A 24,142-nucleotide genomic window follows, 5' to 3' on the forward strand; every position below is an offset into this window, starting at 1 on the left:
TTATTTATTTTAGTTTTTCGAGACAGGGTTTCTCTGTGTAGCTTTGCGCCTTTCCTGGAACTCACTCTGTAGACCAGGCTGGCCTCGAACTCACAGAGATCCACCTGCCTCTGCCTCCCAAGTGCTGGGATTAAAGGCGTGCGCCACCACCGCCTGGTTTATATTTTAATTTACTTAGGAACATTCATACTGTTTTTCATAATAGCTATACCAATTTACATTCACTGTAATTATACAAAGCCTATTTTTTTATTTCCTACCTTTGTGTGTATGTGTGCACATGTGTTTATGTATGTGAATGCGTGCAGATGCTAGAGGTCAACACTGAGTATCTTCTCAACCACCACCTTAGTCTCTAAAGTTTTTTTTTTTTTTAAACTAGATGTATATATGTGTGTGAGAGAGACAGAGAATGTGTATATGCATCTGGATGAAGGTGCTTGTGGAGGCCAAAAGAGGGTTCTGTGGGTGCACAAGCAGTTTTGAGTCTCCTTATATGGGTGCAAGGAATCAGGCTTGGGCCCTCTGCAAGAGCAACAAAGGCTCTTAATTGCTGAGCTGTCGTTTTTGCCCTTTACCTTACTTTGGGGGGTCAGGACCTCTCTGTGAACTTGGAACTCACTGATTGTCTACACTGCTTTGTCCACAAGCCCCAGGAATTACCCTGGATTTGCCACCCCAGTGCTGAGATTATAGTTGCCTTACCTGGCATACAGCTTTTTACAGGGATGCTGGGGATTTGAATTCAGGTCCTCTTCCTTGTGCTAGGATCACTTTCCGAACAGTGTCATCTCTCTAATGCCAGCTTTCCTATCTCTTTAAAAATGCATGTGAGGTGCTATCATATAGTGGTTTTGATTTGCTTTTCACTAATGATTAATAACATTGACCATCTCTATTTTGTTTGTTGGACATTTTTTATGGTTTGGAGGAAGTGCTTCTTCGTGTCCTTTACCCACTTTTAAATTGATATATTTGCCTTCACACTACTAATCATGTAAGTTCTTTACAAATCTTAGCATATTAACTCTTTAGAAATATGGTTATCATTTTTGTCAGTCTGTGGGTTGTCTTTTCAATCTGTTGTTTTCTTTGCTGTGTAAAAGTGTTCCCAGTAAATCATATAATTTTTGAGGGTCACTCTGGCCTCCATATGGGAAATGTACTTTAGGAAATTAAAAGTATAAATGGGACTGGAGAGATGACCCAGTGGTTAAGAGCACTGGGTGCTCTTCCAGAGGACCTGGGATCAATTCCCAGCACCCACAGGGCAGCTCACAACTGCATTTAAATCTAGTTCCAGGGATCTAACACCTCCTGGCTTCTGTGGATATCAGGCACACATTGGATACACAGGCATACATGGAGGCAAAACACCCAAGCACATAAAAAATAATAAGCAAACTTTAATCTTTAAAAGTGGAAATAGTAAGTTATCATAGAAACCAAACAATGGATTAGGTTCATCTTTACTACATGGGATGAAGAAGTGACGTTGAAGAAAAATGGGCATAGTTTAACACAATTTTTTATTGACTCTTTGGGTATTTCACATCATGCCCCAATCCCATTCATTTCCCAGTCCTAACCTGTCTGCCCTCCACCTTGTAACCTCCCTACAAGATGAAAAAAACAAAACTCACTTTGCTCCTCCATTTTACCTGCCTCTCCATCACATATTCACAAGTAACAGTGGTATTGGGAGCTGTGGTGTGTCTTGCATTAGACTGTTTTGCCAAAACAGCTTTACTTACAAATGTTAGTTGTCATGAGGCTTTGGTCTGATTCAAGGACTCTGGCTTCTAGCACACCATCAATACTGTACCTTCTCTCAAACTCCTCTCAGATATCCTTCTGCTGCTCCAGTCATGGAGATCCTGAGGCTATGGTTCTGCTGGACTGGTCCCTTCACTCACTCTAGCAGAAATGGAATAGATGGTGGGGTGGGTCAACTCAAAACCCTGGATGTGGGCCTGAGTAGTAGTTGAATTGGTCAACCTGGGCCTGTGTAGGAACCCTTCATTCAGGCAAGGCACAGCACCAGCTTTCCTGCACCCATGACTTTGGAGCCAGCTCTCCCATTCCCCCACCACCAGGGCCAGCTCTCCTGGGTTCTACCATTGGACCAGCTTTCCTGCACCTATGCCTTGGGAGCCAGCTCTCCTGGGCCCCTACCATCAGGCCAGCTTTCCTGTACCCATGCCACTACCAATACCACACTGCAGCCTGTGAGAGCCAGGAAGGACCAGCTCTCCCAGTGCCAGGGTCACATTTGTCCTGTGCCCAAGCTACCTGGACCAGCTCTCTCTATGTCACTGGGGCCAACTCTCCAGCTACAGTGTAGCCAGAGGCTGGGTTGCAGCCTTCTGGGCACCTGCTCACTCTTCCTTCTGTGGCATGCAGGCCTCAAGAGTAGACGATAGGTTAAGAGGGGTAACCCCAAAGGTCATCTGGAGCTTCAAAGAGCCTCTTAGTTGTTAAAGTTGAGATATCGGGTAGGCAGGTGGATATGACAAGTTGGAATTCTGAGCCTAGTTTTAAATTAAAAATTACCATCTTTTCTATGATGTGTGAGGCTAAGGGGCTGGACTGGATCACTGGGAAAATTAAGAAATCCTAAGTATGTTAGTTATTTTCTCACCTGTCTGAGCAAATCCTTTAGAAAATCAGCCTGAGGGGAAATGAATTTGCTTTGGCTTCTGGACTCAGAGCTCTTAGTCTCTTGTCCTCAGCGCTATTGCATCTGGGCCTGTTGTGAGGCAGACATCAGGAGGCAGGAGGACATCACAGCAAACACTGTTGGCTCATTGGGAACAAGTACTAGGGCTAAGTCTAGGACCAGCTAAGAGTTGGTTAGATGAGCAAGATCAGAGCAGAGAATGACAGACATTGTACCTTAGGCTCTTAGAGCTGGAGAGAGAAAACGTTTCATTCATTCATTTTTTTGACTAGCACAAAGTGATTTTTTTTTAACTCTTGAAAAAAATGGGTATTTTATCTCACCAATAATGCTATTAGAAGGGACTGAAAGCCATATGCATCCATAAACTCTAAAATCCACACAGAAGTAAGACTAGGGAAAAGAGAGGCGGCTGGCTTTCCAGCTTAGAGCCCCTGCTCACCTGACTTTTCTCCCGTTTTGCTTTGTGGGGATCTTGCTTCCTGATTTCAGAAACCAGTGTCAGAGAAATGGCATTTTCAGCTGCCTGCCACCCTTTTAAGTCTTAGCAAGCCATTCTACCTTTGCATTTCAGTTCAGCAAAATACATATTAAATATGTCTATATTAAACAAATTAAAATAGAACAGAAGCATAAAAAAGTCAACCTGTACATCAAGGAGCTCATATTTATCCTGGGTGAAGAAAAACTCATATATACTAATATTCAATTAGCACCAAAACAAAACGACAATAGCAAAAAAGAAAAGAAAATCAATGCTTGGCCATTTTTAAATGAGTTCTTCTCGTGTATGCATTTTTTTTTTTAAATTTTTGGTTTTTTTCAAGAAAGGGTTTCTCTGTGTAGCTTTGCGCCTTTCCTGGATCTCTCTCTGTAGACCAGGCTGGCCTCAAACTCACAGAGATCCACCTGCCTCTGCCTCCTGAGTGCTGGGATTACAGGCGTGCGCCACCATCGCCAGGCTCATGTGTGCATCTTAACTGGTATTAAACACTTTTAGAAGAAGAAAAAAAAAGATTATGCTACTGCCTCAACCTTCATTCTCTTGTGTTCTTGTTTTATCTCACAGTTCCAGCATTGGTCAGAATTTATTTCTGAAGGGTGTGGTTACATTTCCCTCTTTGATTTCATCTCTCTTTATGTCTTTAATAACACCAGGTCTCAGTCTGCACAGATTGATAGACAAAGGACCAGAGTCCTCCTGGTCTGTTCTCTTGCTACACAATAAATATATTCTGATGGAGATATATCTAAATACGACCTCTCCAGAGCTTGTTTCTAACTTGTAAGAGTACAGTAAAGTAACTATTAAATTACATGTGTCAATAACATATACTCAGCATTTAAAGATAAATGAAGCATTAAGAAGGTAATGCTGCTTGACATGGTGACCCACAACTTTAATCCCAGCACTCGGAAGGCAGAGGCAGGTAGATCTCTGTGAGTTTGAGGACAGGACAGTGAGTTCCACAGCAGCCAGGGCTGTTACAGAGAGGAACCCTGTCCCCACCCCACAAAAAAAGGTTAACACTACTAAAAGAGGTAGAAACAGGGTTGGGAAGAGCGATCATGTTTGTTATAGTCAGGGTTTGAAATTAAGGTAGACTTGTTTGTTACTGAAGTAAACATTCCAAGGATCATATTGGAAATAACATTGATCTTGATAGCCTGGGACTCAGCTTCCTCTGTTTTGTATGCTGCTGCTGCCAGTCTTTGAAGACAATGGTAGCAAACATATGCAAAGCCCTTTAGAATTTATAAGAACTTTCACATTGAAAATCTCATTAGCTGTACAAATGTACTCTGTAAAGTGGACTAATTGAGCAGACACCATAATCTTTGCATCATACATAAGGAAATAGACTCAACAGCATGAAGGAATTTGTTGAATGTCTAATAACATATACTGCAGTACAGCTAAGGCTAATCTTTAAGGTCTCCTGATTCAGTCTCTATTTTCTATATGAGGGTCCAAGCATAAGTTGAGGCATGTCAGTGATACAAACATCAATGACTTCATGGAATTATGGAGGTTAGGGTAAGGGCAAGGAGGTAAGCAATTCAAATTATCCAAATAAGAATTTGAATAATTATTGTTTTATTTGAAGTGAAAACAAATGTAAATGAGAAGACACTATCCTTGCCCTCAAATTGTTTAGGATCTAGCTGAAATATGTAAGAAAACAAATGAAGTTTACCAGAATACTGGGTTAATAGAAATCTATTCAGGATACATTATGGTCACAAGAAGCATAGAGACTATGGGATAAACCCAAAGACACACATTAAAACTTAGATGAATATAATTCTTACTTTAAGATCCTCCTCCTGCTGTATCTAAACATTAGCTGCTATCTTACCAATTTTTGGAACCTAGTAACATGGACTGTAATACCTTTATCCATTCTTATCTACTCTCTTGAGTTGGAAAATGAATGTGTAGTGAACATGAGATCATTAGCCCCAAAAGGCAGTTCTAATCATTAGATTTGATGGTGTCTGCACTCTCTTTTCTGTCTCAAATATTTAGCCTTTCTCTCTTCCTATCTACTATAATCAAGTATGTAAACTGAGTCTAGGAACAAATAATGCATGATCCTTTTCGTTCACCGTGAAAAATAAAATACTAAGCATTTTTAGTTAGAAACAAGTGTCATGTATACGGAGAGTTTTGTCATGATGTGCCTGGGGACAAAGCTATGACAAGTCAATGTGTAGAAAGGCTGTCACAAAGATTAAAACCATACTCACACTCTTAGGATTCCACATCTGTATAAAGCCAACATTTTCATTGTGTGTAAAAGTGTAGTTCAGAATTGAGTCGTTGCTTCACACACAAGAATCTTCCCCCTCTTATAGACACCCAGAATCAATCATTCAATAATACATCTGTAAATTCATAGGAGGGATAGACATGGAGGCTTTCTTTATAAATCTACTGCAACTATTTTGAAAATCTTCTTTAAGTATGTGATCTCTCAACTCTTGAGCTATAAGTTATAATGCTTACAGTGAAATTCTTGAGACAGGCCCCCTCTTCAACTGTCTCCAATATTATGAGTGGGGAAATTAAATACTTACTGAAATGCAGCGTCATTCATTTGACCTTTGCTATTGGCTTTTTATCTTCTCATGTGGAGGATGAGAGGACTGAGCAGATACCATAACAGGTTGCTCAGTCTTCTCTCACAGATCAGGCCTCAATTTCCATTTCCTGAGACTGAACAAGCAGTTTCTGAAGGAACCACAAACAAAGGACAATTAATGACAGATACTCCTGACAACAGAGACAAGGAAGATAGGATGCACCAAGCCTGGGCCACTGAGCCAGCACCCACAGCCAGTATGTACTAGGCCAGCCAGCCTCCACAGCAGGTCAAGGACAATGCCTGGGATATTGTCCAGCCTTGTCCAAAAATGGAAAATCTGTGGCCTTAATCAGCCCCTGACTAGCCCTAGCCACTTAGAACATACTAATATGATTGCTACTTGCTTAAGCCAATCATATTTAAATTGGCATAACTGTTGTGGGAACTCCCCTTAGCTGTGCTTAAAAGGGGCCCACACGTCCCTCTTAGGGGTCTTTGCCATTTTGCCTTTGTGTGGCTTGGCAGGCTCCAGCATGCTGGAATAAAAATTCTCTTGTTGATTGTATATGTGGATTGTGGTCCTTAGTGAGACTTCTCCAGGACCCTAAGTTACCAGAGTATATCCTTTAGCTTCTCCAGCTGCACTTCCATCCAATAGTTTAGAAACATATGCCTTCTACTCAAGAGAGCTTTCCACATTGAACTCTAACCTATGAAGCTCCATCACACAGTACTTTTTGTAAGCATTATATTTTTACATCTAGATGGGCTATTAGGACATGCTGGGATAAAAATTGTTGCATAAGTATATGCCAATTTAAATCAAATTACTATATTATTTGTTCTCCAAGGCAAATATAACTGAAACACATTATTAACATTTAGTAGAACCATAAATACATAACATGTACTTGTTGAAAATATAAAACTAGTGTAGAAATATAATGAGCAATAAAATGAAACTATGACATGACTATGAACAATTTATTTTGTGTGTTCCATTAGAGGTCAAAGCAGTTTTACATTTAGATAAGAATGACTAACTTATATTATAAAAAATAATATGCTCTCTACATCCAAGTTGTGTTGGCTTCATTTCAAACTGTGGCTTCCGTGGATTTAATATATATCTATATCTATATTTGTATATAGATATATATTTTTATTTGCAAAGTGGCAATCCTAAGTTTTAGCATGTTCAGTTGTCCAAACCAGTAATTTCTGGAAATGAAGTGGTGTCCTACTTGTAAGAGTTTTGAAACAGGCAATTTTGAAATAGGTAAGTTACTCCACAGAAACCTTAGGGGACTCAAATTGCTGATATATTCCTAAAAGCACCACCTATTATCCTGGAGTCTGAGTCCTTCAGATGGATCTCATTTTTCAGCTTTTGCACTTAGACAAGCTTTGTTTCCTGCTTTCAATAGTCACATGTGAAACCAAAAGTAGCCTATGTGAATATTACCCCAAGAAATCTTATGAAAGTCATTTGATGTCCTTATAACCAGTCACCTTAGCACTTCCAATATTTTCTCAAAAAGTAAAATTTACTGCTAAAACTTTCTTAGTCAAAAGCTCAACCAAATGACAACAAGGGTTTTCCTTTTATTATGATATTGGGATTGTCTTCCTTCCACATTAAAACATTTCAGCTGCACTTTGTGAAGTTCGTAAAATAATGATTAACATTATTAAACCAGAGACTAAAAATCTTGGTACGACTGACCCATGGGGACACATTACTACAATTCTGTTTAAAATAAAATAATAAAAGGGGCGTCTCCTAGGGGGCAGAAGTTGGCCTCATTTTCAAAATTCATTTGATTTGTCAAAGTCATCCAAAGAGATTCTTTGAAGTGGTTGAAATTGGCTGTCAGAACCAAGCTCTCTCAAGTGTCTTGCCTTTGGGGTTCGCCTACCCGGGTTTCCCAGTCCTTGGTTGAACATTAGAGTTCTCACAGGGATATAATGATGATTATAACTTTAGTAACCTCTTCCAGTAGGGGCTGAGGCCATTTCTAAATTCCTCTTTCTTTATGTCCTTGGTGTAGTATCTTTCTCTCACACCACACAAATACATGTGCACACACATGTAAGACATTCACATGCTCTTGTCTACTTTGCTCATTGTAGATTGGGAGTTATGTTTTATATCTTAAATTATTCTCCATAAAATTGACACTATCTCCTTATGCATAATGCATCCCAATGATTGCTGTCTATAGGCACTGATGCTGATGATGTCTTCTTTGGAGCAGAGCAAAGTTTTGACATTATTACTAAAAGGAACATCAGTTATTCTTTCACTCACTAGGATGATTTGAACATCCTATTGTAAACCATGTACTCTGTCAGTTTAAAAAGAAAAAAACAAAAACAAAAACAAAAGCAAAACCAAGAATACTCATAAAACAATGTTACCTATTGTCTCCTGGTACACCTTATGAAACACACCTTTTCAGACAAGTCTCCAGAAACACAGCTTGGGAATTCCAGTTCCTGTCACTACAGGCTTCACTACACTCTCACACACAACACACACACACACACACACACACACACACACACACACACACACACTCACACGCACACTACACACCTTACACCTGATATTCAGAAGTCTGTGATGTGTTTCACCCCTACTGGAAAAGCATGAAACAAAATTCAGTTCCTTTCTCCCACCCCAAATTGGTTTTTGTCTTGCCAACCTCTGTACCTAACCCAGCTCCTTGTTCTGTACTTCTATTTTCCCTAAATGCAACTTACTTTACGCATGTGTTAACTTGATTGATGTCCTGGCCATTCAGGGGTGATAGAAAATATCCGCTTTCTCTGTTAAACGTCTACTTAGGACGTACATCCAGACTGCACGCCCTTTTTATTTTTTTAGAGAAACAAAATCTAAATGCGACTTTCAAAGAAAAATCTGAATTTGTTTTCAATTTTGGCTGTCACAAAAAGAGGAAATCAATAATCCAAACCTAAAACAAACAAATAAAAACCAGCAAAAACAAACAATATGGATATAATGCCGTGTCCCCTGACTGCTCTGTCTGTGCCTTCTCAGCGTGTGCATCTGGTTGTTCATCTCTTTAAAAAAAAAAAAATCTTTATTTTTGTTATTTTCTCCTTTCTTGTTTGGAAATTAAATGTTTTTGTATTATATATATCTATATATATATCAATGTATTTATTTTTAATTGCTAAATCTTATCTTTAGACTTGGTTTTTATACCAAATGATGAGAAAAAAAAGTTATGAATTGTTTTCTGAAGTTTTTTTTTTTCCCACTCTTTCTTTAAATATGGAACAACTTCAACTGTAGAACCCACATCCACATCTTTCAGATAAGCCAGTCTCATTGGCAGTAATACAGATCATGGGTGGCTTGTGGAAAGTGGATGATGCCATTTGCAACATACCATTTCTGTATAGAGGAGTCTTTAGCAGCCTAGAACGTGGGCTTTCTGCTCAGCATTGCGTCTCACCACCTCTGTGCAACTTTCAACGCCTAGCTGTAGATGGGGCTGTGTGGCTGCTGGTGAAGTTGTTCAACCGGAATGCATAACTCTAGTCTCCTTAATTTTGCTTTAAATCTTTTGATCTTATAAGTAATATTATTTCATGTACTTCGTCTGTTTGGAATAGGAGAAAAAAGTTTAAATGTTTTTATGATTTGACAATCTTATGATGAAACTGTAATGATTTTGGAGTAATTGCATGTTGAAGAAGTTGCAGCTTAGGGTGTGTGAGATTGTCAGTGTTAGAGTTCTGTTCTTGATTTCCATAGATGGGCATGTGTAGGCTCATTTGTTTTTGTATATTGCCCATCCCTTCCTTACAGCCAGAAGCTCTAATGCAGCTAGATCACTCCGTGCCGCCCTTACATGGACATGGCGACTCACTTACACATTTACTCCCGTCATCGTCATCTCCTGTGTAGTACACTCGTAGACACGACCCTCCCCTTTTCCGCATCCTCCCTTCCCATACTCCCCCTTTCTTTAGCATTGTTAAAATTTATGTGCTGTCATCCATTCCCCCAAATTAAGGAACATCTAAAATTTGTCAGAAAAGATAATAAAGAACTAAATATATATCTGAAAACTTACAATGAAGAAATTCATTCAAAACCCTATAGATGCACAGATCTTTTTAAAGACAAATTATAAAAATTTTTTTTTCATTTTCAATCATAGCAATCAGAATTGTTTTAAATTTAAAATCAATGCCCTCCACAGTTCCCCCCCAAAGTAAAAATTGTTAAAGTGCAGATTTTTTTTCTTTTCATGTTACGTGGTGTGAATGTATGTGTTGTTGCCTCCCTGTATCATCCTCTGTTGTAAATTATTATATTTGAAAAATTAGACATTTTGCTCAAAAGTTTTTAAGAAATGACAACAACAACAACAACAACAAAAAAGCAAGTTACAAGAATGTGGCAATTCTATTTGTCCGAGAGCATTCTTACACAACTTTCTTTTGTAAATTTTTCTTTCATGCCAAAAAACATGCGGGCAATTTGTTGATGTAAGTTGATTATAAATTAATATGGTATGCTTTTCTGTTATAATTTCAATTATTTTGCCTATGTTGAAATTCTCTCTCTCTCTCTCTCTCTCTCTCTCTCTCTCTCTCTCTCTCTTTCTCTCTCTCTCCCTTAACCCAAAACAGCTTCTATATTTTTATTTTCCTTTGCTTTGTGTTCTTATATTGTGAATGCCTTGCTGGTATCCTTTGCTATCCTGCTTGATTTGCTTTGGCAGTGCCATTGATTTTATTTTTGTACTTTATGATTTTGAAAATGATACTGAGCGTTTTATTTTTACTCGGGCCTTTTTGCTTAATTTTCACTGTTCTGATTTGTGCTGAATTGCATCCAATAACCAATAGAAATTCTACTGTTAGTTAAAGAAGATAGATACCTAGTCCTTTTTCACCTAAAAAAAAAAAAAAAAAAAAAAGTCTAGTCTCTTCCTGATTAGTTTTAACCACTAACTTTAAAGTCTTTCCAGGACTGGTTATTCTAAAGTGGGGTGTTAAAACTGGCTACAGCCTATGGGAGGCCTATACCCCAGAAGAAGAAGAAAAAAAAAAACTGACTTGAGTTAGTTCCAACTCAAGTTGGTAATTCATCCTTAATTTAATTCCTTAGACGATATTCAGAGAAATCAGCCCTTTATTTTATTTTCTTTCAGCGAAGGGGAAATAAGGTACTCTCAAGTGACTATGGTAGAATGGTTCTCCAGGATTACACTATCATCTTCACCACAGGCTACAAAATCAATTTTGCTCATCAAGAATCCCAGGTGTTTACAATGTTCTGCTATGATATTGATGCCTTCTAAAGTATACAACCAACTCCTGGCCAAAACACCTTGCATCATACACACATAGAGAGAAGGCTCAAGCATCCCCCCTCCCTTCTCTTCTCCCCTTTATCTTTCCTCTCCTTTGTCTCCTTTCCCACTCCCCTCCCCCCTTCGTATTCATCCTGAAGGATTTAAACAGGTAAGCTTCCTAGGGAGCTTATGATTGTTTCAGGAAGACACAAGGTGGTTTTCATATTTCAGCTATTATTTAGAAAGGATGTGGGTAAGTATCATTGTTGTGTGACTCTGGAGTGAGAACATACCTCAACCTTGGTTTTTTTTGTTTTTTTTGTTTTTTTGTTTTTTTGGTTTGTTTTTTTTTTGGATCAGTGCAACAACTGCAACCCAGAAGTACAGAGCTGATGAGAAGCACCACTCAGTCTTTGTAATGAAGAAGTCACTTGTTGCAACTTTAATCCTAGATATGAGTCTTATCTGGAACTGCTATAAGAAATCCCAAACTGAGTGGTGAACAAAAGATGTATTTCCAGCCTGGTAACTTCAATGAATGGGCTCTTTCCACCTCAGTTTAAGTGATTCTGTGCTGCTTGACATGTTGAATAGTATTTCAGATTTAAAAACTAGAATTCTCTAAAAGGGGTGTTAATATACCAAATTATATTAAAAGGTTTTATTTTGTTGAAGAAGACATCCATTTTTTTTTAGAGGCTAACCATTTATTTCCAAATACAAGGTCTTCAAATTATTATGAATGTTTCTATAATATCTGCATTTAACATTTCCTCTAGAACCCCATGTAGTTATATCTCTAAATATGAAACCACTGCATTAAAAATGACAGAGAAACTGATCTATAATTGGAGTGTTTATAATATCAAAAATATTAACAAAACTAGTAGAAGCCTTTCTCAGTGGCAGTAGTTGCTATAGTAAATACTCAGCGTGTGATGGCTTGTCGTAGGCTCTGTTATTCCCATTTTCACTGGAGTTGAAGAAATGAAACAAAGTCATGTGGCTCATGAGTGTAATTCCAATGCTAGCAAGAGTCTAGGCAGACTGACTTCAAAACAAAAGCTCTTAAGTAATAAGCAAATGAAAACTTCACCAGCCATTCCCTTGTTTACTACGCATAATTATATCAAACAGCTGTAGCATATCTTTCTTGGTCATATGTAAAAGTGAAAAAGAAGAAGAAAAAGAATGAGGAGGAGGAGGAGGAGGAGGAGGAGGAGGAGGAGGAGGAGAAGAAGAAGAAGAAGAAGAAGAAGAAGAAGAAGAAGAAGAAGAAGAAGAAAAAGAAGAAGAAGAAGAGAGATTTAGTGCCCTTTCAGAATTAAATTCTTTCCAGATAAACCATTTGCTATTTTTTAGGGGTGGGATTACTTAAAGAATTTCATCACGTTAAATATAAAGCATGCTTCATTGAGACACTGGAGTTTTACTGGTATTTTTTCCACCAACTAGTGGCTATGCTTTTCCAGATACGTTTTTGTTTGTTTGTTTGTTTGTTTGTTTTGGGTTATTTTTGTCTGAAGATCATCAATGGAGAGCCATTTAATGGGTAAAAGCTTCAGCATCTCTGTGTGTTGAAGTACTCACTCCTAAGACACGAAATATGTAAATGAGTGTCTTTATGTATCAAGCCAATTAGAATAATGCAAATCAGAGATAAAGGGCCCAAACAGACATAAACAGAATTCATGCAATTGGAGCATGGAGTTCTCTCTAGAGGGTCTCTGCTTAGCATCATTGTTTTTGTATTTTTGTGACCTCTCAGAGTCAGCTGTCTCCAGAGATGCAAAGGCTGGAGCCACACTGAAACTTCATGTTTTTGTTTTTGTTTTGTTTTGCTTTTTTTCTTGGTGACCCACTACATTCACCATCACTGACAACATCCTCACAGTTCAGAAGAGTTCTACTGAATTTTTAATACACCGTCTTTTGCGATGGCAGACAGACCCTTTGCTAGATATCAGCCCTAGGGGCATGAATTATATATCTATAAATACACTCATAGAGCAAAAAAGCAGGGCAGCCTTCCGGGCCAAAATAGACCTTTTATATCCCTAGTGAGCTCTCTAGTTTAAGGGAAAGCACAGCTTTGTCAAAAAAGTGTATATTCCTGATTTTAAGATGCTAACATTAAAGAATACAGATAGTTCTTACTCTAAACCAAAGGAAAATTCTAGAAATGGCATATAAAACAAGGATTTTGATGTATCCCAGGTTTCATGTCACTCTGTCTGTTAGTTTTAGACTCACTGATTGTGTGAACACTTTTCTAAGCTTAGATACACAGTGGGTCATTGTTTTGCCTTTGTGACAGAAGGGCATATTATTAGCTATTTCATCACTCCTACGAAATACATCTCCTGACCCATCGCCTCATATGAACTGTGCCCTTGTATCAGTTAACATGGAAGATTCATTCTGGACACCTCTCTGATACCAACATCTGTGTGTATTTAAGTCCCTGGGAGATAGGCTTCTAGGAAGACTTGTAAGTGATTATTTTGATTGGATTGATACAGAAAGACTGGTTCACAGTGGGTATTATCATTCTCTGGTGCACGATCTTGAATTATATAAAAAAGAAGACAGTGAAGTGAAGACACGCACTAATTTTTACTGATGACAAATGCAATGTGTCCAGTTCCCTGAAGTTCCCGCCTGTTGTGGGATCAGGCTTCTGAACCAAGTGCTTTTACCTGCTGCCATGTGGCTAGCCTCGACCTTCATGATGGGCTGCAACCTTGAACTTTGAGCCAAAACCATTACTTCCTCCTCTCCACTGCTTTTGTCAGAATATTTTATCACAGCAACAGGGAAGGAAACAAAGACAGCCCCTTATATAGATTAGCATGACCAGCCAGGTATATTAGTTTATGGCTACTATCCTGGCTATTTAGGAGGCAGAGGCTTTTTTTGAGCCCAGAAGTTTGAGAGCAACTTGGGGAACATATCTAGATCCAATGTTCAAAACAAAACAAGAGGCATAATTTGCATAGAACCCATGAATAGCTTCCTTGGTCTTTGAATCTTCTCTAGATTAGTTCTAATAGCAAATGCAATGTACATTCTGTACAACAAATTAGACACTTCTTGGGGGTTGCATTTTCTAGCTGCAGTCACTTGAATCCTTGACTGTGGAGCCCATAAATACAGAGGGCTGAGTATACACTATTCGTTTCAATTCCTAAAGACAAAATTTCATATTAAATTTGATTGCAAAGCTAGGGAGATGGGTCAATACTTATAAGTTCTTGCTGTGTGACTATGAGGAGCCAAGTTCAGATGCCAAAACTGTATGCAAACTGGATAAGGTCCCATGTGTGTGCCTATAACTGCAGCACTATGGAGAGCTGAGGCAATAGGATCTCTGGGGCTTGCTGGTTTTCAGCCTAGTAGGGAAACATGAGCTCCAGTTTTAGGGAGAGACTCTGCCTCAGAGAAATAAGGCACAGAGAGTTATAGGGGACAACTGCACTTATGTATAGATGCTCATACCCCTGCACATACATGAATATATACTACCCACAACAATTACACACACATACATACACTAAATAAATATGTTATTAAGTAAGTAATTGTATACACACCTCATTATATACTCAATTATATACCCAACTCATGTATCTATTCCAGGTAGTTCTCATGTCCACAGTTACTTGAAAGTTTTCTCCTATTCTGTTATAAGTCTGACTTGTAATAATGGTCTTCCCGTGCCAAGCAGGTTTATTTCTAACTCCAGGCAGCCTTCTAATTCCTGGCAATGCCAAGAGAGAAGACTGCAAAAGCTTCTAGAATTTGAAGTGAATAGAAACCAGAATATTTGACATCAAATTTTCCTAGCAGAGGGCATTCTTTCTAATGTCTTATCACGACAATCAGAATTAGTAACAAAAACAATGAAGAGAAGGAAAGTTGGATGGTTTTGAAAGATTTTCGTTATCTTACTTGGATACAATACCCATCCTTTCACTTTGAAATTCACAAGAAATTGCCCTCTCTTCACTTTGGAATTCAGCAGCCTGTTAGACACTGTAAGTTAGCAAGCCTTAGGACCTTCTGTCTGTACCACTCTGGGAAAAGGTGGATTTTGACTTGGTTTTGAAATCCTGGATGCTTGCTGGGCTGTTGAATGAGAGAACAGCAAAGGGGAATGGATTGGTTCAAATGTAAGGTGAACAGGTTTTGTAGATTTTTAAACAACTCTGTGAAACTTTAGCAAGGGTTGAAGAGAAAGCAAACAAACAAGTCAAATTTAAGTCCCAGGTGGGTGTGACAGATGGTTCAGTAAAATTGCAAATGAATGCCCTCTTGTAATCATGAAGATGGAGATCTTGATCTCACTTGGAGGGCTAGGAGTTTGCATGTATACTTAAATGAATTGCTTCCCAACACGTCAAATATTCCTCCTCAATCCACTTTACAACTTTACTTGAGAGGTATATTTTTGTTATGGCCATAAGGAACATACTACTCAATCTTCAGGTTGGTGATTAAGCCATACACTGAGACTTTGTTCCAGTTAACTAGGGTTAAAGGGAACCAAAGGCTCGCCACATGGCAGTAGGTCCACCAGCCTGACCCCAGAACCCACAAAAGTACAAAGCTGGTGTCTTGCATTGCCATCTCTGCACTGAGGCAAGTGGAAATTGGACACAACAATCACCTGGAAGCTGGAGGACCAGCTAACCTAGAGTACACACACAGAAGGAGGAAACTCTGCCTCAAAAATTCAGAAATCCAGAAAAATTTCTAAAAATGTTTCCTCTAACTGAAATACACAGGCTGTGGCACACATATGCCTACATTCAGAGAGAGAGAGAGAGAGAGAGAGAGAGAGAGAGAGAGAGAGAGAGAGAGAGAGAGAGAGATTCTTTTTTAATTGAAAACAAAACCCAGTCTTGTTCTCCTCTGGAAAGTCAAGTTACCCTTCTTTCCCTTGCTTGTGAGCCTTCATCCAAACACTACCCCCTGCCCAGATTACCTTGACTGAAGCACACACCTCTCTCCTCACCACTAGCAATATAAGAAAAATAGTTTGTGCCTGATTAGTTCTTAGGACTAGCTTATCTTCAGAGAATTGCACTCCAAATTCCATTTATAAAAACTAGCAAAAGTGTGTAAATTATGTATTAACTAAGTCGCAAGGTATATGAATTATATATGTTCACAATGTAAAAAAAAAGGCATGCTGGTCCAGCAAAGTAAACCCAGAGCTCTGAAAACCCTGCAAAGATCATTTTGCTCAATCAGTTCCAGTTCCAACTCTGGGTATTACAATAGACACTCAGGCTGAGTCTCCAGACCACAGACCATCTTGAGGTTCTTGAGGAAGATGCTTGCTTTACATCTTTCCCTTCTTAAAACAACATCTGTTCAGGTGAGAAGTAGTCATACAACTTTCTGTTGTCCTTCCCCTCTGAGTGCTTCTCAGAACTCAAATGAGCATCTCCTGACCAACTGTGTCCTCTTTCAGGTAACACAATTTTGGGTTAGGTAGAAAGGCAGCCACAGCTTTTGCTGTTCTTGCTATCATGTTTCCTTTGTAACATACCTGGAACCTGGATGGCATACATGCAGTACTTCTGAAACATAGTTGGTGTTTAAAGATAGGTGGTGTGGGATGCTGGATGAAAGAGTTCTAGGAATGGATCTGTACAGGAAGAATCTTGGCAGACGGTGCACTTGAAGGTTTCACTCTCTGGAATGTCCCTAGAACTGTGCAGTATTGAACCTGCTGCTGGAACGTCCCCAGAAATGTGCAATATTGAGCCTGCTGCAAATCCCAGCCTGGTTTTGTTGCTGATAGAGGAGGGTACTTGAACAATGGACATATTTATTAGCAGGTGCTCAAATATTAGCCATCCTATCTCGGGGGAAATACCAACAGCAGCACATCCAAGGGCATGAAATCCAGTTCAGAAAGAGCCTTTGGCAGTATTGTGTCATCATCTCAACTTCCTCAATGGAGAGGGAAATGATGTCAGCCATTTTTGTTAGATCACAGATACTACTCCTGTTGAATGGAGACAGGCACACCACATATCCTACCTAGTACCTTCCCTAACCTTCTAAATCCAGAGACCACTCACTTTTTAAAAAAATTTTTATTTATTATGTATATAGTGTTCCACCTACATGTATGCATGTAGGCCAGAAGAAGCTGCCAGATCTCACTCTAGATGGCTATGAGACATCATGTGGTTGCTGGGAATTGAACTCAGGACCTCTGGAAGAGCAGCCAGTGCTCTTAACCTTTGAGCCATCTCTCCAGCCCAAGACCAGTCACTCTTAAGCCCAAAGACTCTTCCTCAGCTCAGAGCCTCTCCTCTAAAGTAGATAAGAATAGAGAATCTCTTTTGCTCTGTGGGTTGCTTACAGTTGAATGTCCTGTCTCAGCTTCTCCCCATCTGAGCAACCAGAGTTACTAAAAGATAATCCACCTGAAACCTGTCTCACCCTGTCTCTCTACAAAATTTGAAAAGAATCCATGGTTGAAAACAATGTTAAGTTTTGGCTAGAATTTATTTTCCCAGAATAAATGCAGTGAGGGGATGTGAGCTGTGACTTCCTGAGATTCATCTTCTACAATTCAAAAGAGATGCTAAAGAGACTTTGCTTTGTTGACATGGGAGGAAAACATCAGCCTTACAGTAAAATGGGCAACTTCCTTGGAAGAATATTTGTTGCATTTGTGATTTGCAAGACACTGTGCTTTGGTGACCAGTGTTTAATAGTGATGTAATAATGAAGCTCTCCCAGTAAACTAGAAAATTTTTGTCCCTCTAGTAAAGAATCAACGATTTCAAAACTCACTTTGCTAAGTCAACTTTTCTCAACCTAACTTAATTTTCCAGCCACTCATGGATATCTAGGTTAAGTATTTTTTAAATGGAGCTTCCAGCGCGACATATATTTCATATAACATAAAAGACTTGGGTAGACACCTCTTAAGCTAATGCAAGGCAAGTTGCCATTTTAAGGGTCAAGGGAATTTTCTAGAGAAGCATAGTCAAAATGTGTCTGTCAGATGCACATGTAAAAACCTGTTGTTTGTTCTTCACTTAGCTGATGGGAAACTTTTTGCGCTCTTTGACCTTGATATCTTTTGTCTCAGTAATATGGAAATAGGCTGTTTTCATGTCCATGAAAGATAGTAGGTAGAAATCATGAAAGCATTTAAGAAATGTTGCAAGCATGTTGGTTGATACACCCATAAATAAAAGTCATTGTATATGTGTATACACCCTCACATGAAGTCTTGGTAGTATTTCTAAGAACATAATTAACTGAAAGTCATCTCACCAGCAGATCCTGGAACCAGCCTGTTTGAATTTTGCCACTACAAATCACTTGAGAGTATCTTTAAAATTAAGACACTTATTTAAAGGTTCCAAATTTGGGGTGCGCAGAGGCATATCATTGATTTTATATCAGTCTGGAATAATAAGGTGACAGCTAGAAAATACCCACATGCAGATCCAGGTCATTTTTATAGTAATTTCAGAGGCATCACCTCTGACCTGCGCTCATTAGAGTGGCTATGAACTGTGTTTATGCCTGTACTAATTATGTCTTCTTTTTCTTTTCAATCCCAGGAGGTGAATTAGTTATTCCTCTTCTGGTAGAAGACCCTTTAGCTATCCCTCCTATCGCTACACGTGTGCCCTCCATTACACTCCCCCCTACCTTCCGCCCCCTCCTCACCATTATTGAGACCACCAAAGATTCCCTGTCCATGACCTCTGAGGCGGGGTTACCTTGCTTGTCGGACCAAGGCAGCGATGGTTGTGATGATGATGGCTTGGTGATATCTGGGTATGGCTCAGGGGAAACCTTTGACTCTAACCTGCCCCCTACTGATGATGAAGATTTTTACACCACCTTCTCCTTGGTAACAGATAAGAGTCTTTCCACTTCAATCTTCGAAGGTGGCTACAAAGCACATGCGCCCAAGTGGGAATCCAAGGACTTTAGACCTAACAAAGTCTCGGAAACTAGTAGAACTACAACCACATCTTTGTCCCCTGAGCTGATCCGCTTCACAGCGTCCTCCTCGTCTGGGATGGTGCCCAAATTGCCAGCTGGCAAAATGAATAACCGTGATCTCAAACCCCAGCCTGATATAGTCTTGCTTCCGTTGCCCACTGCCTATGAGCTAGACAGCACCAAACTGAAGAGCCCACTAATTACTTCCCCCATGTTCCGTAATGTGCCCACAGCAAACCCCACGGAGCCAGGAATCAGACGGGTTCCGGGGGCCTCAGAGGTGATCCGGGAGTCCAGCAGTACAACAGGGATGGTCGTCGGCATTGTGGCTGCTGCCGCCCTCTGCATCTTGATCCTCCTGTATGCCATGTACAAGTACAGGAACAGGGACGAGGGGTCCTATCAAGTGGATGAGACCAGGAACTACATCAGCAACTCGGCCCAGAGCAACGGCACGCTCATGAAGGAGAAGCAAGCCAGCTCCAAGAGCGGCCACAAGAAACAGAAAAACAAGGACAAGGAGTATTATGTGTAAACATGACACCTATCGTATGTGAATTCGAAACAGTTATTTATATACACACACCCGAGTACTTTGAGAAGGAGATTTAACTTGTTGGATGTGTTCTGTGAGACGGGGTATACCACGACTATGGTGGGGAAAGCCATTTTTAAAAGGACACATACGATGGTGTATCTCTCTATAAAGTTCAGCCATGCTGCAAGGTTGCAGCCATGGCCTGGAGACAGAAAGTTCTCTCTGCCCTGCTGTATCATAAAGCACACATTTAGCACCCTGGAGCAAGCCCATGACTCCACGCGGCTTTGGAAGCTTCCTTCTCTCCAGGACCTTTTGAAAGGGGTAGAAGACTATATGGCTTACTTGTTCCATAGCTGCAAGTGAGTCTGTAATGATGGTTGTGAATCTTGACTGTAACAATGTTGGGTTACTTTTTGTTTGTTTGTTTGTTTAATTATGTAAAAAGAAAACACACAAAAAAATGATAAAAGAAAAATGCTTTAAAAAAATCAAAAACAAAACAATACAAAAAAAAAAAAAAAACCCAAAAATACCTTTGTCTGGTTCTGGCCAGTGTGAGTGTAACTTTTCAAGATCTGAGGGGAAAATGGCTTTTGGGTTTTCATTTATTTTTTTGACAATGACTGCACATAAGAAGAAGAGAAAAAAAAAATACTCAGAAAACACAATGTATAAGACTCTTGCCATATGAACTCAAAAGCTACCATGGCATTCACTCCACATAGCAGGTTGTGGTATCTCTAGAATCTATTGTTTGTTTCCTAATGCTTTGATGAACCCATGTAGTGGATGATAATCTGTTTGAGAAGTGGGTCCCCAAGATCTAATTCCAATGTGTGCCACTCAAACCTAAAATGGATGGGTTTGGGGCTGGTTTTCTCAGAGAGCTATTGGTTTCACTTAACAAATATTGTCCCTGTCCATCAACCCAAATTGTGTGAAAGGGGAAAGATAAGCCCCACAAATTGTAACAGAGCCTTTCCAAGGGAAGGGCAGGGGGTGTGGACTGGATCTGTAATTGATCGAAATGCATGCAAATAAAGAAAAAAAAAATAGAAAAGACAATACTAAGGTCTGTTTCAACAGACAGCAGGGGAGTTCCCAACTTGTAACACAACCACAAATGCTCACACAAGCCATGTCATGGCCAAGTGTGAAAATCCTAGTTCTTTCCCCACGCCCAACATGCTAATGGTTTTCATAGTGGTTTAATTTTGTAGCCTGATGTGAATAAATCTCTTTCCATCTCCCCATGTCTCCCTTCACCCATCTTTTTTAAAAACAGATAAATGAATAAAGCTGCTGTGACACACAAAAAGGAATTTAATAGTATAATATATATAAATAAATATATATACAGATATATTTATCATGGTGTGTTTGATGGGATGACTGACACAGAAATCTGTTAAAGTCTTGAAGTGGAATGAGAATGTTATTTTAAAAGAAAAATAACAAAACAACAAAAAAGTAAACCTTAAAATGTGAAGAAAGTATGAGTTTTCGTTTGGTCACAGTTCACTGTGTCAAAGAGAATTTAAACAACAACAACAAAAACTTCTCAGATTTTGTTTACATATTTTACTACATTTTTGCTGGTATAATTCCTTAAGTCACGTATGTACATACTGCTTTAAGAACTGTTATTTCCTTTCTCTCTGTTCGTTTGCTTTGTATCCCATTCTGTCTCCTTTTTATAAAGAGGAAACAATGTACAGAGTAATAATAAACTGGTTTTGTGGTCATAGCCATTCAAAGAGCAAGAAGATAAAAGAAGACACATTCCCATAAAGGTGAAGTGTGTCATCTGGAGGGGCAGACATATACAATTTCTTTTGTACAGATGAAAACCAATCAGCTGTCTAGATTTAGAAATCTACTCTTGCTGGTCTTTGTAAGTTGCATGAATATTTGACTTTGAAAAAAAATCTTAACGACACGGGGCAGAAGGCACAGTCTAAAACAATGGTAGCCTTTACTGATGTGTATGGAAAGAGATGTTCCTCCTTATCTGAGATTCCAATGTGTTAAGAGTTCTCATTTTGTTTTGTTGTCACTAAAAAGACAGGACTATAAAAGGATGTCAAAGCACGATTGTAGATCAATGACCCAGCTTATATGAAGTTGATTATATCTCGATGTTTGTGATGGATTGCTGTTCTTGGAGTCTTGAGGTCTTGTCAACTGATCTCCTGCTTTCTTTCTTTATATATTTTTAAAAATCTGAGTAAAAACTCATCTGTTATGTTCCTTTTAGTGTAAGTTTCTATTTGGACAATTTTATGGGAACTTGTGCATTCTGTATGTGAGCTTTCATCGTTTTCCTGTTGTTTTCCTTGCAGACCCTAAAGGAATTTCTTTCACTATGTTGTGATGTTCCTGCTTTTTCTTTTTCCTTTTCACTTTCATTTCCCATTTTCTTTTTCGTTCAAGGATATGCTTAGCAATAAAATGTTCTTCCCAAAAGCCTTGTGTTATGATGCAATTTTATTTTCTTAACTTTGGTAAAAGATCTTGCACACAGCTAAAGAGGTCCTCTTTTATTAAGCATCAAGCAAGCTAGAACCACTTTCATGTGTTCTGACCACTTACTAATTACAGAATGACCCAAGGGGTGTATGTATGAGATACATTATCTTTACTCTACATGAGGACTTTGTGTTTAGATTGCTATAATGGACAAAGATGTGGAGAAGCTGTGTTCCAGAAGGTAAGATGGCAGAGGCACTGTATTCTGGAAAAGATTGCTGGATGCTGTGTCATCAAAAATGTTTGATATCTTTAAGTGTTTTCCATAAGTCAACAAACTTTGAACATTATTTAAGAATTATATTCAGACATAACCTTAAATAGAAAGGTTTAGATTTCTTTCTTTCTAAGCTTCCCACCATAGTGGGAAAAAAAGCAAAAAACTCACCAAATTCTAACTGAATGAGTTTTTGAATTGTTATATTTTCTTCCTGCAGTTTCCTTCCATCAGATTCTTCATCTACTCAATATGGCTTGTACTTTTCTCATATGTATGGAGCTCTAGACACAAACTTTACTTTGACAACTAGGTTGTCAATGCTGTACCCTGCTTTTCACTATGACCTCCAAATTTGTGTTAAACTAAATAGCTGTCCTCAATCATGTTTAAGAAGATACCATTATGAGCCTTCAGTATTCATTAGTGGGATAGTTATACTGTTGACAATCTTGAGGATGGAGTGAAATTGGGCTTAGCAGTGCCAAATTATATGAACTCCTTTCTTTATAGTTATTAGTTCAGATAATTTACTTAATAAAGAAACGATTCATCAATGTCCATGATGTGCCAGATGCTCTGTGGCTTTGATCTATGTAATCTGTTTAATCAACTTTAAAGATGAAAGAACAAAACCACAAATAGCTTAAGGGAAACTTGGCTGATACCTTTAAAACCATGTTAATAGTTATATTGTGCTTGCTTGGAAGTCAATGGACAACACATAGAATCTAAGTTTAAGTGGAGTTGGTTGGTATCCCAAATAGACTACTGTGTACACATGGGTCAATTTCACAGACACTCTGAGATGTGTCTTCTGTAAAAATAAATAAACACTAAATAAATAAAAGCATTAAAACTCAATGACTTAATTATGCAGTGTACGATTTTCAGGTATTAAAAAAACCCTAAAATAACATAAAGATCTTTACCTGTGCTCAACATAGAGAAAAGTCTTTATATTAGCATCTTTCCTGTTATTATTTGATTACTTGATTATTCTTTATGTAATAATTTCCTTCTCTCCTTGGATATTCTACACCACAAATGATACACAACAAAATAATTTCCTCATTAATTATTAAATGGCACAGCCAAGTCAGTTCAAGGCTGACTAGGTGTAAATGAGGAGTGCAGTCCCAACTAGCAAACATATCACTGACATTTAATAACATAGTCTGTCTATCACATTTTAAACAAATGTCTAGATGTGTGGTTTAATAAAGTAAGAAAAATTTTGGAAAAGGGTTAAAGTTAACAATTTATGAATAAATCTTGCAGTGAAGTTTTCAGACAGAAGGTATTATGTCCCCCTCCCCACACCCCTCGCAGATCCTATGAAGAAATGGTGTTTGCTGGGAACATTGGTCAAAGTGCATTCACAGAAACAATTTCCCATTGTCTTTCAATGAGGGAGTTGACCTGGCACTGCCCCTTTCAGTGAGCTTAAATTTGGCACTGGGTTTGGGAACAAAAAGGCTTAGTTCAAATTCTGGCCCTCAATTCAGGCCTACTTTCTGTCAACTGTGACACTTTGAGTAGTCTCACATCTTCTGGAAAAGTATAAATATACCACATACTCCTTTGTTTTATTATAGAGTTAAATGACCTAATGTGGATACAATTTCTGGCCCACAGCCCTGAAATCATAGTGTCTACTTATTAAAAAAAATCAATCCAATTATTATGACAGAAAAAAAAGGATCCAAGACTGTAGCTGAATGTTTTCCTGTGCCCACCCTGCTCCTGCAT

At 38.7% G+C, this 24,142-nt stretch overlaps 1 protein-coding gene across 38 annotated transcripts in view; it reads left to right on the plus strand.

Moving 5' to 3' along the window:
• Nrxn3 (neurexin 3) overlaps nt 1-23,256 on the plus strand; it is a 1,610,845-nt gene extending 1,587,589 nt beyond the window's left edge. For 16 of the 38 annotated variants that reach the window (XM_036206265.1, XM_036206276.1, XM_036206271.1 and 13 more), the window contains one exon: nt 18,713-20,099. In XM_036206265.1, coding sequence (XP_036062158.1) covers nt 18,713-19,638 — 926 coding nt within the window. In that variant the 3' untranslated portion in view covers nt 19,639-20,099. Of the gene's footprint in view, nt 1-9,613; nt 9,793-18,712 lie in introns of those variants that run through there. The other 22 variants (XM_036206286.1, XM_036206287.1, XM_036206290.1 and 19 more) reach the window with 5 other exon arrangements.
• The last annotated feature ends 886 nt before the right edge of the window (nt 23,257-24,142 follow it).

The sequence above is a fragment of the Onychomys torridus genome, chromosome 14, assembly GCF_903995425.1.
Source record: "Onychomys torridus chromosome 14, mOncTor1.1, whole genome shotgun sequence".
Classification (NCBI taxonomy): domain Eukaryota; kingdom Metazoa; phylum Chordata; class Mammalia; order Rodentia; family Cricetidae; genus Onychomys; species Onychomys torridus.